This window comes from Bos indicus, chromosome 7 (genome assembly GCF_029378745.1).
Source record: "Bos indicus isolate NIAB-ARS_2022 breed Sahiwal x Tharparkar chromosome 7, NIAB-ARS_B.indTharparkar_mat_pri_1.0, whole genome shotgun sequence".
NCBI lineage: Eukaryota > Metazoa > Chordata > Mammalia > Artiodactyla > Bovidae > Bos > Bos indicus.
The window spans coordinates 3,429,670-3,451,584 of NC_091766.1; the positions used below are offsets into that span (position 1 = coordinate 3,429,670).

Genomic DNA, 21,915 nt, shown 5'->3' on the forward strand with positions numbered 1-21,915 from the left:
CTGTGAGCCACGGACGCCCAGAGGGTTTACTCCGGAAGCAGTTTTAGCAAACACTTCCTTTTTCTTCTCCCAGTTTAAAGAGCAGAGACGTAGGAATGCCCAAGTGGGATTCCGGGCTTCCGCCCTTCGCGGGTCCGCGGTCGGGAGACTTCACCGCTGTTTCCATCATCCGTACCAGCCCCTCTGTCCCCGCTGCTCCTTCGACATCCCCCGAGCCCCGCCCCGTTCCCAGCAGCCCTCCAGACTCCCCGTCCCCCGGCGGCAGACTCCCAGCCCAGGTTTCCCTGCACCCCACGGACGCAGAACCTGGCCCGGGATGGACAGGGAGACGCGCGTGTTCGCCGAGAGCCACTTCAGAGGCCTCGAGGGGCGTCTCCCCAGCAGGGTTTGTCCGAAACTGGACCGCGTGGACTTCATCGAGAAGCCGGACTCCTTTTCCTACGCCGACTTTTTCAAGGGCTACCTGCTCCCCAACTTGCCCTGTGTTTTTTCCAGCGCCTTCACCGAGGACTGGGGCAGCAGGAGGCTCTGGGTGACACCCAGCGGAAAGCCCAACTTCGATTATCTGCTTCAGAACTATGGTAAGGACTGGGCAGGAATACCCTGGAGTGCAAGGTCAGGCCTTGACTCTGACCTGAGTCAGACTGTGAGGGCGGAGATGAGAGCCAGAGAGGGCTTGAGGGAGGCAGGGCATGAGAATTCACTGGAGACAGTGTAGCAGTGAATTGGAGGGCGGACAGGGTCAGGGAGGACGGACAGGCTGGAGGACTCTCAGAAAAGTCTTGTGCCTGACCCTTTGCTTTCAGGAGACGTGGTTGTACCTGTTGCAAACTGTGGGGTCCAGGAATACAACTCCAACCCCAAAGAACACATGCCCCTCAGAGACTACATCAGCTACTGGAAAGAGTACATTCAGGCAAACTACTCCTCTTCACGGGGCTGTTTATATCTCAAAGACTGGCATCTGTGCAGGTAAAGGGGCCTGGAATACTGGCCACAGCACTGCTTCTCAGTTCTGAGTGAGCCCTGGCTGCACGCAGAGGAACTGGGCTATAACCCATTTAGGAATTTAACGTGATCTCTTCAGTGGTTCAAAGTGTCATTCTCTCCAGTCATGGCCATCTCACTATGCCATCACAGGCTTGCCTGCTGTGAAGAATGTGGGCCTGGCAGAGGCGCATATGGCTGTGGTTACCCACCTCTTCGTTGTCAGTTTTGCCCAGAACCTTCCTTGTCAGCTTCACCGCCATCTAACTGGCAGCACCCAGCCTTTGCCTGTCTTCTCAGGTGCCCTGGGACCAGCCTCCCGTGTCCAAACCTACTTCCCTAGGTCAGGCCTCTTACCATTCACCTTGGTTGCTGCCAACCTCCAGACTGCCCTGCCTCAGGTACTGGACTCCACTGCTAGGCTCACTAAAGTCCAAATGGGCTTTCCAGCAGGACTGTGTCCCTCCCGTTTAAAAATCTCCATCACTAACAAGCAATGGCAACTGTTTAATGTGGCCTTCCAAGGTCTGTCCTCACCCACTGCATACTTCTTCCACCTGGAGAGCTCGAAGGATGTTGTCCTCAGAAACATCTCGCTCATGTGGGCAATCCCACCCCTTCTGTGGTGATCCCATTCTCTGAGGTGGTCCTCGGGTTTTGTAGCCATTTCTCCTGCCAGGGTTATGCTTTTCACAAGCAGGGAAGGGGTCCTACCCAGATCCCCACTCTCTGGCACAGGGCCTTGGCACAGAGTAGGTGCTCATTTAATAAATGAGTGAACAATCGAGTTCTTGTTTCACTGACGCAGGAATTAAGACTCCAAAAAAAAAAATGAACTCAGGCCCTTGTGATTCCCAAGAGCAATCCAAGAGTACATGAAAGGCATCAGCAGCATCCTGCTCACAGCTTGCCTTGGTACTAGCTGCCACACAGTTTCTTACCTGGCAGATAGAAGCTAAGATGCAACCAAACTCTGGCTTTGGCCTCAAGGATTCATATTCCAGCAGCCCAGATGGACTCATAGACTCAGACACTCATGTCCTGTGAATTTGTGCTTCAGATAAGCAATGAGTGGTTTTTACATACTTACCCTAGAAGCTTGTTCACTGTTTATTTGAAATTCAGTTTTGATAGAGTGTCTTGCGTTTTCCTGGGCAACCCAAAACTAAAAAGAGCAGAGGAAGACCTGCATCAGGTAGGCAGGGGTAGCCACAGGGGAGATAATGTCTGAGCGGGGTTTTGAAGGGCAAGCAGGTGTCTGTTAGCGTACAGAGGCATGGCAGCGGAGGAATCTGCACGGTGTTGGGGAGACTACCCGTGGTGTGGCACCACTAAGGCTGTACCCTGGCATGGCTCTGACCGACAGTGTTGTGTGACCGTGTAGATAGATGCGCACTCTCCCTTGGGCTGGTTTAGAATGTTCCTCTACTTGGGATCCCATCGGTTGGGCTGTGGGGGTGAACCAGGAGAATGAGGGATTGAGAAACAAAGCAGAAAGGAGCTTGGTGTACCTGGGCTGTCCTCATGGCTGGGCTTATGGCTTTGAATCTGCTTGATGGTCCGGGTCACTGGTGTGGGTAAAAAAGTGGAAGCTCGCAAACTCGGGAAGCCGTCATGATGCAAATGACGCATTTATAACGCCAGCTCAGCCAGAGGCTGAGATCCTGGAATGGGTGTGCAAGGGGCCCTAAACATCTAGGTTACTGCCTGTACAAGTTATCTAGGTTCTGTCATAGCACCCCCAAAGCCATTTTATCTGCTTACATCTCTGGTTCAGTCATTTGGGCAGGGATCAGCTAGGGTCACTTGGGGCTGTAGTCATCTGTTGGCAGGGCTATGGCTGGATGGTCTGAGGTGGCCCCACTCCTGGTGGTTGGTGCTGACTCCAGAAGGCAGGTCAGGGTCATTCACATAATTTCAAAACTCTCATGATACTTCATGTACTCAGGATGTGGGTGCTGGGAGGTTGGCTTGTAGCCACTTATGCTGCAGCTTCATGCCACTTTCTAAAGGGACTTCTTGGCAGAAGGCGTGTTCACCCTGCCCATATACTTCTCATCTGACTGGCTCAACGAGTACTGGGACGCCCTAGACGTGGATGACTACTGCTTCGTTTACATGGGGCCCACCGGCACTTGGTAACTGCCTGTCTGCTCCCATCCGCCATCCTACACCCCTGTCCCGGTCACTCCTGAACCTTCCTGTTGGTCTGTTGGCTCTTGCCCAGAGCCTCTCAGAGATCCCTGTTAGCCAAATGGAAAGAGCTCCTACACCTCCTTTGTGATGTTCCGGGGTTGGGGAGGTTTGGCCCTCCCACCTGGCTCACAGGCCAGGTGTGAGAACTGGGGACCACTGAGGCCTCTGAGCCTGGCCAGTCTATTCAGAAGACGCATAGCCCACACCCAAGCCACATGGCACCAACAGGAGCTCTTGCACAGGTCGCCGTTCCATGCTGACGTTTTCCGCTCCTTCAGCTGGTCCGTCAACATCTGCGGGAGGAAAAAGTGGTTCTTCTTCCCGCCAGGGCAAGAAGAAGCCCTGCGGGATTGCCACGGTGGCCTGCCCTACGACGTGACCTCCCCCACCCTCCTGGATAGCCGCCTACACCCCATGCGAGATCGCTGTGGCCCACCACTGGAGGTCACGCAGGAGGCAGGCGAGATGGTGTTTGTGCCCAGTGGGTGGCACCACCAAGTCCACAACCTGGTAGGATGGCACGCCACACCCCACGACCTATGGCCCAGGCGGGTCAGGGAAACAGGCCACGGTACTACACTGGGCTAACTCTTACCCCGACTCAGCTGAGCACTTTGGCCTGCCAGCAGCTCTCCTTGCCTTCAGCACCTTCCTGAATGCGTTCCTGCAGAGTGGGCAGGGAGAGCCTGGGTATGGGAGGGGGCAGGCCATGGGCAAGACTGGTGCTGCACGTAGCCATGTTGGTTCCCGCACGCAGCGCTGCTGACGGCCCCCAGCCTCTTTGCCTCCCTTACATGTTACTTTCTTGGGTGACAGTGGGCAAGGGATCCACACACGTGGGGTTGTCCCAGCCTTTGGGCAGCCCCACTATGGGTTAATAATTGTGGATTAGGATGATCCCAGCCCCAGCTCCCTCTTCTCTGCCAGCTCCCACTGGGAGATAGGAGTGGCTCTTCCCAGCTGAGGAAGTCTGAGCGGATCTCAAGACAGGGAGGGGACAGTGCCCCCTGAGGGATCATGAGGACAGCCTGCGCCCTGCCCCTTCCAGGAGGACACCATCTCCATCAACCACAACTGGGTCAACGGCTGTAACCTGGCCAATATGTGGCACTTCCTGCAGCAGGAGCTCAGTGCTGTGCAGCAAGAGGTCATTGAGTGGAGGGACACCATGCCTGACTGGCATCACCACTGCCAGGTGGGACAACTGGTCTGAGCAGTAGTGGGGCACGGGCTGAGTGAGGCTCGCCACAGCTATGTAGGAGTAGGAGGTGGGTAGGGGCCTACCCGGGCCAGGGCCACAGTCGGGGCAAGAATATGCTCACTAGGCCAAGGCCTCAGTCGGGGAAAGGTGTGGGAAAAACCCCGGGACAGCCTGCAATCTGAAGGGAGGTGTGGTCTCTGAGGTCGGAGCTGCAGTCTTAGGGGCCCAGTGGCAACTAGGACTACCTATGTGAGCGAGGGTCTGGGCTTCCAGGCTGCAGGACTCAGACCCCTTTGATCACTGGCCGACCCCCAGGTGTGTCTCAAGGACTGGACTGTGTGTCAGGGCCCTTTGTAGCCTAGACTCAGTATAGGGTCAACAGAGCTTGCCCAGAGCTATGAGTGAGCAGCAGCTCACTGGCTGTTTCTTTCTGACCCAGGTCATCATGAAGTCCTGCTCTGGGATTAATTTCGAAGAATTTTATCACTTCCTGAAGATCATTGCTGAAAGGAGGCTTCTCCTCCTTGCAAAGGGGATGAGCCCTGGCCAGGTGGAGGGTGGCGAGGACACTGGGTTGGGCCCCCAGCAGGCCGCATTTGACATTGGCCGCATAGCTGAGGTGCTGGAGTCCGTGGTGGCCCACCCTGACTTCCAGAGGGTGGATCCTAGTACATTCTCACCACGGCCAGAGGTACTACTGCGACAGCTGGAAGAGGCTGTAGCTGCCACCACATCCCTTTAGTGCGTGCTCTGAGGACTGGGTGAAGCACGTCTCTGGGGGACGCTGGAGGCACCAGTGTGGAAGGCAGTCATCCTGCTCCAGGATCCCTTCTGGAAATTCTTCTGGAAATAAAGCTCTGCCCTCCTGTGTGGCCTGGGACTTGTCACCTCCCCGTTGAACTGTCACTTCAGTGTCCCAGGCACAGATCCTGCTCTTAGGGGTCTGGTATGTCCTGGCTCTCTTTTGGCATCCCTGGGGCCCTGACGCCTGTCCAGAAGGTCCAGGCCCCTTGTCCTTGTGAGGCTCAGCCAGGACTGGGAACTGGATCTTGTGAGGGGGTGCATGGGGAAGTGTTGGTCATTTGGACCCAGGGCAAGGAGGTTAGGAATGTGCTGGGGACTCAGGAGTGGGGGTGGCATATGGCCAGGTTTTCTTCCCCCTTCTTCCCCCGACCAGCCTTCCCTCAGCAAAGGCTAGCACCCATGCTGACAGCCTCCCATCCTCAGCAGTGCAGGGCCCCCTCTGCAGTAGCACCACATCCCTGCATGAGTCCACACATCTCCCACTAGAAGAGGGTTCTCAGTGTAAGGTAGAGACTGAGGCCCAAGGCAGACCCAAGATCCAAGGCCTATGTCTCCATCCCACATTGGAATCACTTTAAATAGAGCGTTCCTTCCCTCTTCTGGCCTTTGACCCTCTTTTCCCCAGCAGGATCCTGTGCTGTCTATTAGTCAGAGCTCCAGGCCTCATGTGCTATCCTTCATGCAGGTCTCCCAGATGTCATAGGTACATCGTTCAGGTGCTCTTTGGGCCCTGGCAATAGGGCAAGGCAAAGTCTGTCCCCCTCCTGCTTGCTACAGCAATACCTTTCCCCTGCAGAGACTCTGAGGTCACCCTTGCAGCTGCACACCCAGTGAGGCAGAATGCCTTGTCTGAGGTCTCCCTGCGGGCCAGGTAGGGCCCAGAGGCCAGCTGGAGCCTGGGTCTCTTCCACACCTCATACACCATCCAGCTTCAACTCATTGCACACCCACTATTGGCCATCTAAAGTCACTTTGCACACTGATTCAACAGCCACTCTTTGTGCACTCATTCTGCCCTGTCCAGAATTTATCATTGCACTCTTTTGACACTTGTCTGTACCATCCAGTTTCCACTTGTTGCACACCTATATTATATGCAGTAGTCAAGTTTCAGGATTCTCCAGAGAAATGGAACCAATAGAATATATGTAGAAAGACAGGTGTTAAGGGCTGGTAAGTGTGAAATCTGCTTGATAGGCTGTAGACCCAGGGAAGAGCTGACACTGCAGTCTTGAGTCTAGAGGCTGGAAACTCAGGCAGGGCTTCTGTGATCCAATCTAGAGGCAGAATTGCCTTTTTGGGAAACCTAGGTCCTTTGCTGTTAAGATCTTAAACTGATTTAATGAGGTCTGCCCACATTTTGGAGGGTCATCTGCTTAAAATCTCTTGAGTTGAATGTTAATCACATTTTAAAAATGCCTTCACAGCAACATCCAGACACTGGCATTTAGCCAAATAACTGCACCATGACCTAACCACACTGGCACATAAAATGGACCATTGCAGTCACTCCTTACATATTCACTGGTCACTCTGCTTCATCCAGTGCCCCGTTCTTACATGCCCACTCAGACTCACCAATATCTCCTTGCACACTCACTGTGTAATTAAAAAGCCGGTGACTGCCATTTCCAGGTCACTTTGCACATCTACTTGCTATCTGGAGTCACTGCATACTCTGCATGTGCAGTTCACCAACTAGTCTGCATGTGTGCCCCACTCTCACTCCAGCACACTCCTGTAGCATTAACAATCGCTCCTCCCATGCTCACCATCAGATTTTCTATTCTCACACACTACTGTGTGCTAGTCTATAAAGTTATTGCACACACACTGTGTAAGACTGCCTGCACACTGGGGCCAGGTTATCAACTGCCCCCCATGCTCCTCACTCTTCCAGCTTCCCCTTCTACACAGCCATTGTGTGCCATTTAACAGTGCTTGCACACTCACTGTAAAACAACTACTCCACATTTCTGTGAATTTATCTGTCTTTCCTTGCACATTAGTTCTGCACCATCCACATCCATCAATAGTCAACTCCGTTATGGTCGTTATGTATAGTTCAACCATCAGACGTAGGGTGAGCTCTATCTTGCTCATCCTATGTCTTTCTGCACTCCAACTTGCATTCAACAGTCACTTGCGCGAATCCTTTAGGGCCTGGCAGCGGTGAGCCCTACTGTGTGTCTGAGTGACAGAACCATCAGGAAGGAAAAGGTAACTCAGAATTGCCCCACAATTCATCTGTTTCTTGCCTTTAAAGACTATATATTCAGGGGAGGGTATTGAAAATACGTGGCAGTATAGTCTGAAGGCTGTGTAGGATCCCAGGAGCTCCCTGACTTGCCTGACATTAACTCTTTAGTTTCCAATCCTAGGAGAAGCCTCAGGAGGGCACTCAGGTGAGGGCAGGGCAATGTGTGTTTCCCATCCAGGTTGGAAGCAGTCTAGTGTTTAATTGGCAGAGCTGTGTCTGTGCTGTCCATGGATTGTTGGTCCTGGTGGTATACCTTCTCCCTGCCTATCAGGCTGCATCTTGGAGCCCTTCCTACAGGAAAGGTTGACATCTCCATGACATAACCAAGCCCCAGACAGAGAAGAGTGGCCATTGGTGTGCCTGATAGGGGCCTGGGGACCATCTAGGACATTTCTGCATTAAAAGTTTGCAGGGCACTGCAGGGATGCTGGGAATCCTTGTACACAGGCAGCAGGAGTGCTGGTAGAATGACATCACAAATCTTTCCCTGGAAAAGAAATAAGCAGGGAAAGGAATCCTGAGGTCAGAGGAGTATTCCAATTTATGTGAAGTACTGACCTTAGGAAAGTGGGGTGATGGAAAATCTTGCCTGCCCTCAGTTTGTTTCCTAATAACCTTCCTCTGCCTTCTTCTTTTCCATGTTGTATGTTTTCTCTTTTTCACAAGTTTCTCCACTTAGGGCTTACAGAATTGCAGAGTTTGACCAACAGTTTCCCAATTGGTGGTCAAAAGATATCTCAATAACAGAAGCAGAAAGCTCTCCCTCCATAATGTAGAAATCAGCCGTTGTCCTGGGGTAGGAAGTGATCCTGGCAAGAGTTAACTTTTAAGGATGCCCACATTTCAGTGGTTGTTGATATGCCTGTGAAAATACCTTCAGCTTCCAAATTCCCCAAGTTCTGAGGGGCTTTCTCAGCTCCTTGTCCAGTTTAATGATACTGAAACAAACATCTCTGTGAAAGATGGATGTGGATATGTCCTTCAGAGAAGAATAACTGATGCTTCTTTCTTCCACATACAATAAACTGATGGCCTTGCAAGACTTACTGAATGAGGAATGAGAGTGTCTGTCTCTTTAAACACAAAAAATGAAAGAATCACAACTCCTAGGCTGTAGTAGAAAATGGGATTTTAGTACAATATTCAAGTGCAGCTTTGAATTGTTGTAGTATTGTTGAATTGAATAGTATTGTTGTAAATACTATTTACAACAATAGTAAACTTTTTTTTTTTCACCTTTTATACAAAAAAAGCAGTTACTCTCTTACCTCTGAAATCTTCCCACTGACCCCTTCTCCTGTGGTCTCATAAGTCCTTGGTGCTTGGCACTTGCAGTGGCACCAGACAACATCAGTGGGATGAAGATGAAGAGCAAGATATGTGAAGTGGGGTCTCTCCTCTACTGGGGAAGGGAAGTGGGTAAGACTGTCACTCTCAGTTGGCCTTGATGATAGAATCTCTGAGATTCCTTCTAGCCTGAGAAAGTGGTGGGAGGTAGGACCAGGATCCCTGGGAAGGTCATAGGCATGTGCTGTGAAACAGGAGAGAACTGCAGTCATCTGACCCAGTGGGTGAATGGGGTTCTGGGCAGCCTGTGAGCACAGCTGGCAGTGAGTGGTACCTGTGAAGGCCACTGTACAGAGGGCAGTATCTGGCAGCAGCAGGCAGGGCACTGTGCCCATTGGCAGTGCTCAGCTAAAGTTAACTAGCCTTCTGGTTCCCAGAGAGCAGAAGGCACCTAAGGCAGTAAAACCTGTGGGAGGCCAGGTTAGCCTGTGAACCGCCCAGCCAGAAAACAGGTTCAGTTGATGAAACAAGCTTGGGGGTGGCCTGGGCTGTCAGGTTTTAGCACGGTGTCTGGTTGACCTGGGCCACTTCAGTCTGGAAGTCTTTAATTCACTCTGGAGAGGGTGATCCTGAGGCTGGCTACTGTCAGGAGTCAGAAGATGCCCTTTGTGAACCAGAGAAAGAGCAAAGTAAGGCTAAAAACTTAAGAGCAGAGATGAATATAATAAGAGAACAACATAACAATGGAGAAAATCAACAAACTAAAAATTGTTTATCTGGAGAAATGAAAAAATTGACAAACATTTAGATAAATTGACTAAGAAAAATGTAGAGAAGGCTCAGCTAAAGTCAGAAACAAAGTTTGGGGTTACCCAGAATGACCCTGGGTGTCCCATCCCTGCTGCTGTTGCTTTGTTGAGTGCAGTGGGTACAGCCCATCCCACTGGTAAAGTCAGTGCTCTAACTATAATCCAGACAAGAAACCAGAGAACAAAACACAATTTTGGATGTCATCAGACAGTGGTTCCCTGGGCCCTTAACGGGGCAGAGGAGTGGGACGTGCAGACTCCAGGAGTGGTGAGGACCTCAATCCTCCCTTGTCTCCGTATTAGCTTCCTCTGGCCCTGGATGTCCAGTTCACTCATGAGACCTCACCAAGCCTGGACAGTAAACCTAACTCCACTTCCAAATGAGGACCCCAAGCCTCCAGCAAAGATGGTCATGTCTCTGGACTTAACTATGTTGTGAATTATATCTGGTCCTCAATCACCCATGCCCTCAAGCTATTCTGCTTGGAGGATTGCCCGTGTCCTCAGCACAGTGGACCATCCATGGAGGACCAAGTCCAAAAGATACTTCTCTTGGAAGCGGAACTCTTGGGATCACTCCATGCACCCAACTTATAGAGGAGGAAACTAAAGATTTCTGTAGCCCCCTCCACACTAAGGGATTTTGCTCAGATGCCTATATCAGTAGACACAAGACCCCAGCAACAAGAGTTCCAGGTGCCTATATCAGTAGACACAAGACCCCAGGCACTGTCCTGTCTAGGATGCTCTACAGGTATCCCATTCCAGAACCCTGGGGGACCTCTGCCTATCAGCCTGGTATCACTCCCCCTCCCCATGCTGTGGGCCTGTGGACATGCTACTAGGAGATTAAATGTCCCTACCCTGTAAGAGAGCTTCCCCCACCCTCTTTTTCCTCTTACCACCTTCAGGTGTCTACTCTTCCTCTGCCCCCCATACTTATGGTGCCCACCTGGAAGTCTCTGTGTGTATTGGAAGGATACTTGAAGGAATATGGCCCATTAAGGAGAGGGTGAACAGGAATCCACCAGATTCCTATTGAATTTCATTCTTAAAACATAACCCATGGGAGTGGTTGACTAAGGGTATCAGGATAAGAGTTGGGCGTAAGAGGTTGGGATTAGGGATCAAGTGTAGGACATTAGAGTCAGGGTCAGTATTGAAATCTGGATCAAGATTGAGATCTGAGATTAAGATTTGAGTTTGTGTGTGTGCTTGGGTTTCGGTTTGTAATTGGGTTAAGGGGGTCAGGGTCAGGATGTAGGTTAGGGTCAGAATTAAGAATAGTGTCAGGGTCAGGATCAGGTTTTGGCTTTGAGCCTAGGGTTAGGATCAGGATAAGAATCAAAGTTTGGATTAGGTTTTAGATTTGGGGATGGATTGGGGGTTAGGGATTTGAATTAGGGTCAGGGTTAGGTTTAGAAACAATTTTAAGTCTCTATAAACACTTCACACATTACAGAATATCACTTCCATTAACAAAACACTGTTTGGAACACAGCTTCTAAGTAGCTTCTAGAAACATCTTTATTTCAAGTCCCTTAAATCTTCACTACAGGCATTATAGAATAGGTGACACTTCCATTTACTGATGGAACGCTATACCGATTGCAGATTTCAGTGACTGTTTAAAAACCATTTCAAGTCTCAAACATTTCACCACATGCATTACAAAATGGGTATTATTTTATTCATTGAAAGAATGCTGTGCTGAAGGCACCTTGCAAGTAGCTTGTAAGAAACATCTTTATTTCCAGCCAAGGTCAATCTGAGACAACTGTTATAGAAGTTAATTGAATGGCAACTCAGAATCTGAGGACAAGTCACTGATACCTCAGACAGACAGCTAGTCAACCCAGAAGGTAGGCATCCTAGGCCAAGGCCAAGGCTGAAACACTTTAGAAAGACAGGTGACTGAGCTAGTAGCCAGGTGCTTAAGGCCAAGTCTAGGATGATCGGGTTAGACAAAAGGTCAACACGGCAGCTTAATGCCTAAGGCCAACTCCAGGACTCCTGTGAAGGACAGCTGGTCTGGCACTTTAGTATTAGAGGTCAAGTTTAGGATGCCTGAGACTTTATATAGGTTGTTGACATGGCAGCCTGACACAAGAGACCAAGTCTGGGACACCCTGGAAAGGGCTGGCCAACCCAGCAACCTGGTGGCCAAGGCTAAGTTTGGGGTGCCCAGGATGAACAGCTCTTCAAACCAGAAGACTAATACCCAAATCCAAGTCTGGGAGGCCTGGGGAAAACAATTGGTAGACACAGCAGCTCAGTGCCCAAGGGCAAGTCTAAAACACCTAGGACAAAGAGCTGGATGATCGAGCACCCAAGATCAAGTCTAAGAGGCCCAAGACATACAGATGATCAACTAAAATCTGGCACTAGAGGCCAAGTCCAGGACACTGGTTGACCAACAGTACAATGTCCAAGGGTAAGTTCAGGAAACCTGAGATACCAGTGATAGATTGACCTGGCAGCTCAGTGCCCAAAGCAAAGTCTGGAACCTTCCAAGGCACATGAGACATCCACGATGAATAACAAGTCAACCCGGCAGCCCAGTGCCTGATGTCAAGTCTGGGATGCCTAGGATTGTCAGCTGGTTTACTTGACAGTCTAGTACGCTAGGCCAAGTCTGAGTACTAGACATGGGATGCCTGGGATTCATATGTGGTTGATCCAGAAACTTGACACTTGAGGCCAAATCCAAGATGCCCAACAAGACAGCTAGTTACTTGGCAGAGTGGCACCTGAGACCAATTTTGGGGTACCTGGGTCAAAGAGTTGGTGGGCCTTCCAGCCTGACACCAGAGGTCAATCTGAAATGGACACTTGACTGACCTGGAAGCTTGGAATCCAAGGCCAAGCTCAGGTCACCTGGGATGAATAATTGGGCAGTTCAGTAGGCTGGTGCCAAGTTCCTGAATGAACAGCTAGTTGACTTGGCTACCATCCCCCAAGGTCAAGCCTGGCTCTTCTAGAATGAATATTTGGTCACCCCAGCACCCAAGGCAAAGTCTGGGATGTCTGAAAAGGACATCCCAGCTGATTGACTCTGCAACTTGGAGCCTTAAGACTAAATCTGGGACATGCCTGAAATAAACAACTTGTCAGTCAGGCAGTCTGGCAACCAAAGCCAACTCTGGGCCACCCCAGACAGCTGGTCAACTCAGAAGCTCAGTGCTTGAGGCATAGTCCAGAAAACCTTGGACTGACAGTCAGTTGACCCAGCATTGCAACCATGGAGATCAAACCAGGGACCTCCATAAGGGACAGCTAGTCAACATAGTAGGTTAACACCCTAAGCCAAGGCTTGTTGTTGTTCAGTTGCCCAGTTAAGTCCAACTCTTTGTGACTCCATGGACTACAACACTCCCTGTCCCTCACCATCTCCTAGTTTGCCCAAGTTCCTGTCCATTACATCGATGATGCCATCCAGCCATCTCTCCTCTGATGCCCTCTTCTCCTTCTTCCTTCAATCTTTCCCAGAATCAGAGTCTTTTCCAATAAGACAGCTGTTCGCATCAGGTGACCAAAATATTGGCCAAGGCTGGGACCTTACAAATAGACAGCAGGTTGACTTGGCAGCTCAGTGTTTGAGGCCAGTCAGTGATGCATGGACATCACTAAGTTGGACAGATGTTAAACCCACAAGCCTGATGCTAAAGGCCAAGTCAAAGATGCCTGAGATGAACAGCTGGTCACCCCAGCACCCTGGCATTCAAGACCAAGACTGGGAAACCCTGGACAGACAGCTGTTTGACCCAGCAGGCCATGTCTGGGATGCCACAAATTAACAGCTGGTGGACCCAGAAGCCTAATGTATGAGGCTAAGTCTATGACATCCTGGGTCAGATAGGTGGATGATGTGGCAGACCAATGCTAGAGGCCAAGTCTTGGATCCTGGAGGAACAGATGGTCAACCTGACAGCCAGTGCCAGAGGCCAAGTCATCTAGGGGTAGACAGTTGGTTGACCTGGCAGACAGATGCCAAATGCGATATTTGGGAACCCCCAAATGGACAGCTGGTTGACCTGGTAGCCCACTGAGAAACCAAATCCAGGATCCTCTGAACAGATAGCTGGTTGACCAGGCAACCCACTCTTCATGGCCAAGTCTGAGACAACCAAGATGCCTAGGACACAGTTGATACAGCAACCTGACACTGGAAAACAGATATAAAAAGGCTAGAATGTTTGGGATGGACAGCCGATGGAGTCAGTAAATCAATGCTGGTAGCCAATTCTTGGATGCCTTGGAGAGTAAGCTAGTCAACTCAATACTCTTGCCACCCAAAGCCAAGTCTAGGATGCCAGAGGTTGACAGCTGGTGAACCCCAAGACCTGGTGGACAAGGCCAAGTTTCATGACACCCCCAAACTGATAAGTGGTCAATCTGAAATCCTAGCAACCAAGGCCAAGTCTGGGAAATTGGGACACCCTAGACTAATATCTTGGAGAAGGCGATGGCACCCCACTCCAGTACTCTTGCCTGGAAAATCCCATGGATGGAGGAGCCTGAAAGGCTGCAGTCCATGGGGTCGCTGAGGGTCGCACACGACAGCAACTTCTCTTTCACTTTTTACTTTCATGTATTGGAGAAGGAAATGGCAACCCACTCCAGTGTTCTTGTCTGGAGAATCCCAAGGACGGGGGAGCCTGGTGGGTGGCCTTCTATGGGGTCACACAGAGTCGGACATGACTGAAGCAACTTAGCAGCAGCAACAGACTAATATCTTCAAGAAAATTAGAGATACCAAGGGAACATTTCATGCAAATATGGGCTCAATAAAGGACACAAATGTTATGGACCTAACAAAAGCAGAAGATATTAAGAAGAGGTGGCAAGAATACACAGAAGAACTGTACGAAAAAGATCTTCATGACCCAGATAATCACGATGGTGTGATCACTCACCTAGAGCCAGACATCCTGGAATGTGAAGTCAAGCGGGCCTTAGAAAGCATCACTACGAACAAAGCTAGTGGAGGTGATGGAATACTGGTTGAGCTATTTCAAATCCTGAAAGATGATGCTGTGAAAGTGCTGCACTCAATATGCCAGCAAATTTGGAAAACTCAGCAGTGGCCACAGGACTGGAAAAGGTCAGTTTTCATTCCAATCCCAAAGAAAGGCAATGCCAAAGAATGCTCAAACTACCGCACAATTACACTCATCTCACACGCTAGTGATCTTGCCTGGAGAATCCCAGGGACGGTGGAGCCTGGTGGGCTGCCGTCTATGGGGTCACACAGAGTCGGACACAACTGAAGTGACTTAGCAGCAGCAGCAGCAGCACACGCTAGTAAAGTAATGCTCAAAATTCTCCAAGCCAGGCTTCAGCAATACGTGAACCGTGAACTTCCAAATGTTCAAGCTGGTTTTAGAAAAGGCAGAGGAACCAGAGATTAAATTGCCAACATCTGCTGGATCATCGAAAAAGCAAGAGAGTTCCAGAAAAACACCTATTTCTGCTTTACTGACTATGCCAAAGTCTTTGACTGTGTGGATCACAATAAACTGTGGAAAATTGAGAAAGAGATGGGAATACCAGACCACCTGCCTTTTGAGAAACCTATATGCAGGTCAGGAAGCAACAGTTAGAACTGGACATGGAACAACAGACTGGTTCCAAACAGGAAAAGGAGTACGTCAAGATTGTATATTGTTACCCTGCTTATTTAACTTATATGCAGAGTACATCATGAGAAATGCTGGGCTGGAAGAAGCACAAGTTGGAATCAAGATTGCCAGGAGAAATATCAATAACCTCAGATATGCAGATGACACCACCCTTATAGCAGAAAGTGAAGAGGAACTAAAAAGCCTCTTGTTGAAAGTGAAAGAGGAGAGTGAAAAAGTTGGCTTAAAGCTCACCATTCAGAAAATTAAGATCATGGCATCTGGTCCCATCACTTCATGGGAAATAGATGGGGAAACAGTGAAAACAGTGGCTGACTTCATTTTGGGGGACTCCAAAATCACTGCAGATGGTGATTGCAGCCATGAAATTAAAAGACGCTTACTCCTTGGAAGGAGAGTTATGACCAACCTAGATAGCATATTAAAAAGCAGAGACATTACTTTGCCAACAAAGGTCCATCTAGTCAAAGCTATGGTTTTTCCGGTGGTCATGTATGGATGTGAGAGTTGGACTGTGAAGAAAGCTGAGTGCCGAAGAATTAATGCTTTTGAACTGTGGTGTTGGAGAAGACTCTTGAGAGTCCCTTGGACTGCAAGGAGATCCAACTAGTCCATTCTAAAGGAGATCAGTCCTGGGTGTTCATTGGAAAGACTGATGCTAAAGCTGAAACTCCAGTACTTTGGCCACCTCACACGAATAGTTGACTCTCGGAAAAGACCCTGATGCTGGGAGGGACTGGGGGCAGGAGAAGAAGGGGACGACTGCCGGGAGCCAGCATGAGGAACTCCGCCCATGGCAAAGGTCATGAGGAAGGAGGCTCGGCATACACAAAGGCAGGATCGAGCCTCAGGAGTCCCCCTGGAAATTCTCGAGCACCTACCCCCAAAACCAGAGTCTGCCTACTTTACTGCTTTGTGCTCTCACCTACACCTCTGACTTTACGAGGGGCTGTCCCCCACCACCTCTCTCTGAAAAAGAGTTAACTTACAGCTCCAGTTAATAAAGTTCCTGGGCGTGACAAGAGTGTTTCAACCTACAAACTCCTTTGGAAGTCCTCTAGCCTGCCTGAACAGGTTCTTCTGGCCACACGTGATTGTTCACAGCCTCCCAACCGTGAGAGGCATGAGATGTTCTAAACTGTCTAAATACAGATTCCTTTGAGCAGTTAAAAGATTGATTAGAAATTGTATTGCTGAAGAGTTTTTCACTTGTTGGGCCAATGTTCGCTGCTGAGTTTCCGTATCCCTTACCTACTGTGTCCCTAGGAGTGTATTGATTAATATAATTGGTGTATAGGAATGTAAGTAGTAGCTTTAATGTTTGTAACCTTGGACCCTTGAGTTAATTCTTTTCTTGTTATAGCCCACCACACCTTTGCCCTTTAGGAATGCAACTTTATCTAATGCTTTTGGAGGGTGGTGCCTGACTTTAGAATAATCACCTTTAGAGAAAAATAAGTTTTCTGAAGAAGGGTTATAAAATGTTAACAGGCCCCCTGGCCAGAAGATGATGTAAGTCACCTAAACTTTGCATATGATAAGTTTGAAAGCCTGGCTTCGATAAGGATCAAGGACTGCTGACCTTCCCCCATTATCCTCTATGCACAACTTAAGGTATAAAAACTACTTTGGAAAATAAATTGCGGGCCTTGTTTACCGAAGCTTTGTCTCCCCATGTCATTCTTTCTCTCACCTTCTGGCTGAATTCCCATCTGGAGTGTGGAGGCTCGTCAAGCCTACTAATTATGCCTGAGCTTCTAAGATCTGACCAGGGAGGCCTTAGTGTCTCCTCTCCTTCGGGAGAATGGGAGGATGCCTGCGGCCTATGTAGGTGAAGCAAATTCCTTGTCTTGGAATTTTATTAGCTTTCCACGTAAACCAAATTATTCAGCCTCTTTTCTCCACTGAATTTTCTCACTGAGCTATCCTTACTTAACCACTCTTTATATCTTTAATTAACGCTTAATTGATGTATTGTTTCCTGATCGCCGACGCCGTCCCCACTTCAAATTCCCTGGATCCACCAGGGCTGGACCCTGGCAGATGACAGAGGATGAGATGGCTGGATGGCATCACCGACTCGATGGACATGAGTTTGAGTAAACTCCGGGAGTTGGTGATGGACAGGGAGGCCTGGTGTGCTGCAATTCATGGGGTCGCAAAGAGTCAGACAAGACTGAGCAACTGAACTGAATTGAACTGAGACTAACATCTGGTTGACCCAGAAGCGCAAGTCCAAAGGTTAAGTCTGGAAACCCTGGGATGGACAACTGGTCAACCTGGAAGCCTGATGCCTAAAGCCAAGTCAGAGATGCTATAGGATGCACAGCTGGTTGCAGCCACCTGACACTGGAGGCCAAGTTAAGGGCACTATGGGTGTCACAGATGGTTGACTTGGGAGGCCCAGTTGCATGGGATGGACAGCCAGCCAACCTGGCAGCATGATACTGGAAACCAAGTCCAGGTCCCAGCACCCCAGTGGATGAGATCATATCTGGGGTGCTTGGAACAGAAGCTTCTCAACCCAACACCTGGGCACCCAAGACCAAGTCCAAGAAACCCAAGAAGCCTGGCATGGACAATTGATCAATTCAGCAGCTCAATACCTGAGGCTACTTTTGGATCAGAAAGGACAGGTAGCTTGTCAACCAAGTAGTCTGGCACCCAAGACCAACTTCAGAACATTCACAATACCCAGTGTGAACAGCTGGTCTGGTAGCCTAATACTGGAGACCATGGCAAGGATACCCCAGAAGAATGGTGGGTTTATTATAGGGAAGAGCCAATTTTGACTCCATGTTGGATCCATTTCTTTTACTTTAACGTTTGCTTCCCATTGCTTTTGTTCACTACAAGGATACTCTCCATACATAACTGTCTGCCTCAGGGAACCCTGCCCCTCTGCCTGAAAGTTAAACCAGAATGCCTTTGTTTAGGACCCTGTCCATGTGTGGATGGCTCCAGAAAGGAAGAAATTAACGCATCCCCTGCCCAAATCTGGCTATTCCAGGAGATATTTGAAGATAAATGGTCTTTTTACTTTATTTCCTCACCTCCCCCCTTTTCTGTTCTATAAAAGAACCTGGCCTCCAGACCCCGATAAGATGGTTATTTTGAGACATTAGTCTGTCATCTTTTCAGTCTGTCAGCTTTCCGAATAAAGTCATATTCCTTGCCTCAACACTATGTCTCTCACATTTATTGGCCTACTGTTGGTGAGCACAGCAAACTTTGCTTCAGTAACAATAGCAGGTGCTATCCATGACCAGTTCTAAATTCATTGGTCCATCTTTCACTGCAGCTACAGCTGTGATAGTTTTACCTATCTTAGGGGCTTTCCACTTCAAACATCTGCTGCATCTTTTGGTTTTCTAATTTAGGACTCTTTCTGAACCCCCAAGACCTAACCAAACTACAACTCCTGTACTGCAGGAGAGTTAATGCCCAAGAGAAAACCATCAAGTAAGCTGTGCTGTGCTTAGTTGCTCAGTCATGTCTGACTCTTTGTGACCCCATGGACTGTAGCAAGCAATGGGTAGGAGTAGACAAGTAGTTTCCTTTCTTTGAGGTGACAATTCTGAGGTGTATTCCACATGTTAGAGGGTCTCCAGTAGCACTTAGCCCATAGTGACCACAGAAGTAAATAGCAAAATAGTATATGCTTCATTGCCTTCATGCTTTCTCAGTCTCAATCTCCCTGTTCCCTCAGTCTTGTCTCCTTGTATAGCGTTCTGCTTTTGAGGGGAAAAAAGAAGGAAGATGATTCTAGCAAAAAATTAGAAATTACTGAAGCAAACCCCTCATTGAGAGAATAAATAAAACTATAAATAGGGCTTTGAAAAGGATAACAAATTTGATTACAGGAAACAAGGCCAAAGAAAAAGAGAGCAACTAATCAACAAAGGCGGAGAAGGCAATGGCACCCCACTCCAGTACTCTTGCCTGGAAAATCCCATGGATGGAGGAGCCTGGTGGGCTGCAGTCCATGGGGTCGCTAAGAGTCAGACACGACCAAGCGACTTCACTTTCACTTTTCACTTTCATGCATTGGAGAAGGAAATGGCAACCCACTCCAGTGTTCTTGCCTGGAGAATCCCAGGGACAGGGGAGCCTGGTGGGCTGCCGTCTATGGGGTCTCGCAGAGTAGGACACGACTGAAGTGACTTAGCAGCAGCAGCTGCTAAGGAATCAATAAAGGAATAAATAAAGGAATCAATAAAGGAAATCAGAAAGGAAAACCATTAAAGATCCAGTAGTCTTTAAAATATGAGGGCTATGAACAACTTCCTAAAATTGTGAAAATGATTATAAATGGGCAAATTATTGTAAAAATTTATCAAAGTTGTTAAAATTGAATTTTTTTTCATCATGGCATCCAGTCCCATCACGTCATGGCAAAATAGAAGGAGAAATAATGGAAACAGTGACAGACTTTATTTTCTCAGGCTCCAAAATTACTGCAGATGCTAACTGCTACTGCTGCTGCTGCTAAGTTGCTTCAGTCATGTCCGACTCTGTGCAACCCCTGAGACAGCAGCCCACCAGGCTTCCCCATCCCTGGGATTCTCCAGGCAAGAACACTGGAGTGGGTTGCCATTTCCTTCTCCAATGCGTGAAAGTGAAGTCGCTTGGTCGTGTCCTACTCTTAGCGACCCCATGGACTGCAGCCTACCAGGCTCTTCCGTCCATGGGATTTTCCGGGCAAGAGTACTAGAGTTGGGTGCCATTGCCTTCTCTGGCAGATGCTAACTACAGCCATGAAGTTAAAAGACACTTGCTCCTTGAAAGAAAGGCTATGACCAACCTAGTCTAGTCTAATCTAAGTAGCTAAGTCATGTCCAACTCTTGAGACTCCATGGACTGTAGCCCGCCAGGCTCCTCTGTCCATGAGATTTTCCAGGCAAGAATACTGGAGTGGGTTGCCATTTCCATCTCCAGGGGATTTTCCTGATCCAGAGATCAAACCCGGGTCTCCTGCTCTGCAGGCCAATTCTTTACTAACTGAGCTACAAGAGAAGCCCAACAGCAGCTCCACCTAGACAGCATATTAAAAAGCAGAGACATTACTTTGCTGAGAAAGGTCCATCTAGTCAAAGCTATCATTTTTCTAGTAGTCATGTATGGATGTGAGAGCTGGACCATAAAGAAAGCTGAATGCCAAAGAATTGATGCTTTTGAACTGGGGTGTTGGAGAAGACTCATGAGAGTACATTGGACTGCAAGGAGATCCAATCAGTCAATCCTAAAGGAAATCAGTCCTAGGTGTTCATTGGAAGGACTGATGCTGAAGCTGAAGTTCCAATACTTCGGCCAACTGATGTGAAGAACTGACTTATTGGGAAAGACCCTGATCCCAGGAAAAATTGAAGGCAGGAGGAGAAGGGGATGACAGAGAATGAGATGGCTGGATGGCATCACTGACTCAGTGGACATGAGTTTGAGCAAGCTCCAGGAGTTGGTAATAGACAGAGAAGCCTGGTGTGCTGCAGTCCATGGGGTCACAAAGAGTCTGACACAACTGAGCAACTAAACTGAACTGACTAAGTAATAAATTTAAAAAATTCCTTAATTGAAAATTTTACCATTTAGAAAACCCCAGGTCTAGAGAGCTTAAACAGTAAACTATCTAAACACATAAGGAAAAAATATAAATCTGACCAACAGAAATTTTTCTAGGGAATAGAAAAAGAGGGCATATCCCATTTATTTTATGATTACAAGAATTTGGTATCAAAATCCTATCAATGTGACAAAGGAAAAATATAGGCCAATTTTATTCATGAACACAGATACAACAATCCTAATAAAATTATTAGCAAAAGTTTGGCCAAAATGGCAAAGTAGGAAGAGCCTAAGCTCAACTCCTCCTGTAGGCACACCAAAATTACAACTCATTACCAAGCAATTATTGAAGATAAAGATTGAAATTTAGCAGAAAATATTTTCTACAATTAAATATATAACAAAGGAATCAAAACAATACAGGCAAGAAGGGCAGAGTTACAGCCAGAGATTCCAAATTCCAGCTCTGCTCATCAGACAACTTATACTGTCTTTGTTTCCCCCTCCGCTTTTCTTCTGGTACTCAGTGGATGTCTTTATGACTACTCTGACCTCTGCCACTCTGTAAACACACTTACTGGAAGTCTATGTGGTCAGCCCAGGGAGGGGCTTTATTGTCCTGAGAAAGGGTGCGGCAGAGACCTCAGACCTCCCACCCACGTAGGGGTAGTTCACTAAATGGCCTAGAGCTCTCTCTTTGCAGCCATTCTTGACTGGAGTGGTCTCTTTTACCATTAAGCATTTGTCATTGGCATTGTCTTGCCATGGAAGCACTGTCCCAACCAATTCAACAAAGGTTGAGCTAGTACTAACCTCAGAACGCTGCAAACTACTAGGCCCTACAAACCAGAAGTCCAGCACCAGCCCTGAGATTCCAGGTTCCTGCAGACAAAGAGCCGAGAACCCAACTCTTCCCATCAGTAGGCCAGCACCAGCCCCAGGACCTACTTTCACCCACTGGTGAGTTGGCACCAGCCCCAGAATCCCTGAACACTGGGACTTCCCTGGTGGACTGGTTAAGACCCCGTGTTGCCACTGCAGGGGACACAGGTTTGATCTCTGGTCAGGGAACTAAGATTCTGCATGCTATGCAGCATGGCCAAAAGTTTAAAAAAAGAAATTCCTAAGCCACTAATCCTGTGAAAACCAGCCCAAGGCTACTGCAAT

General features: G+C 48.6%; 2 protein-coding genes across 4 annotated transcripts in view; one reads left to right on the forward strand and one right to left on the reverse strand.

Moving 5' to 3' along the window:
* Window positions 1–21,915, reverse strand: part of SNAP47 (synaptosome associated protein 47) — a 104,477-nt gene that overhangs the window by 66,975 nt on the left and 15,587 nt on the right. The window lies entirely within an intron of this gene.
* On the forward strand, window positions 70–8,499 carry JMJD4 (jumonji domain containing 4). 3 transcript variants are annotated; one of them, XM_019963754.2, is made up of 6 exons: window positions 74–581; window positions 807–972; window positions 3,000–3,125; window positions 3,462–3,693; window positions 4,232–4,378; window positions 4,824–8,499. In XM_019963754.2, the coding sequence occupies exons 1-6, from the start codon at window positions 317–319 to the stop codon at window positions 5,124–5,126; spliced, it is 1,239 nt and encodes a 412-aa protein (XP_019819313.2). In that variant the 5' UTR covers window positions 74–316; the 3' UTR covers window positions 5,127–8,499. The 3 variants fall into 3 exon arrangements, with proteins under 3 accessions (XP_019819315.2, XP_019819313.2, XP_019819312.2); XM_019963753.2 differs by having other exon boundaries at window positions 75–581; window positions 3,426–3,693; XM_019963756.2 differs by lacking the exon at window positions 3,000–3,125 and having other exon boundaries at window positions 70–581; window positions 781–972; window positions 3,512–3,693.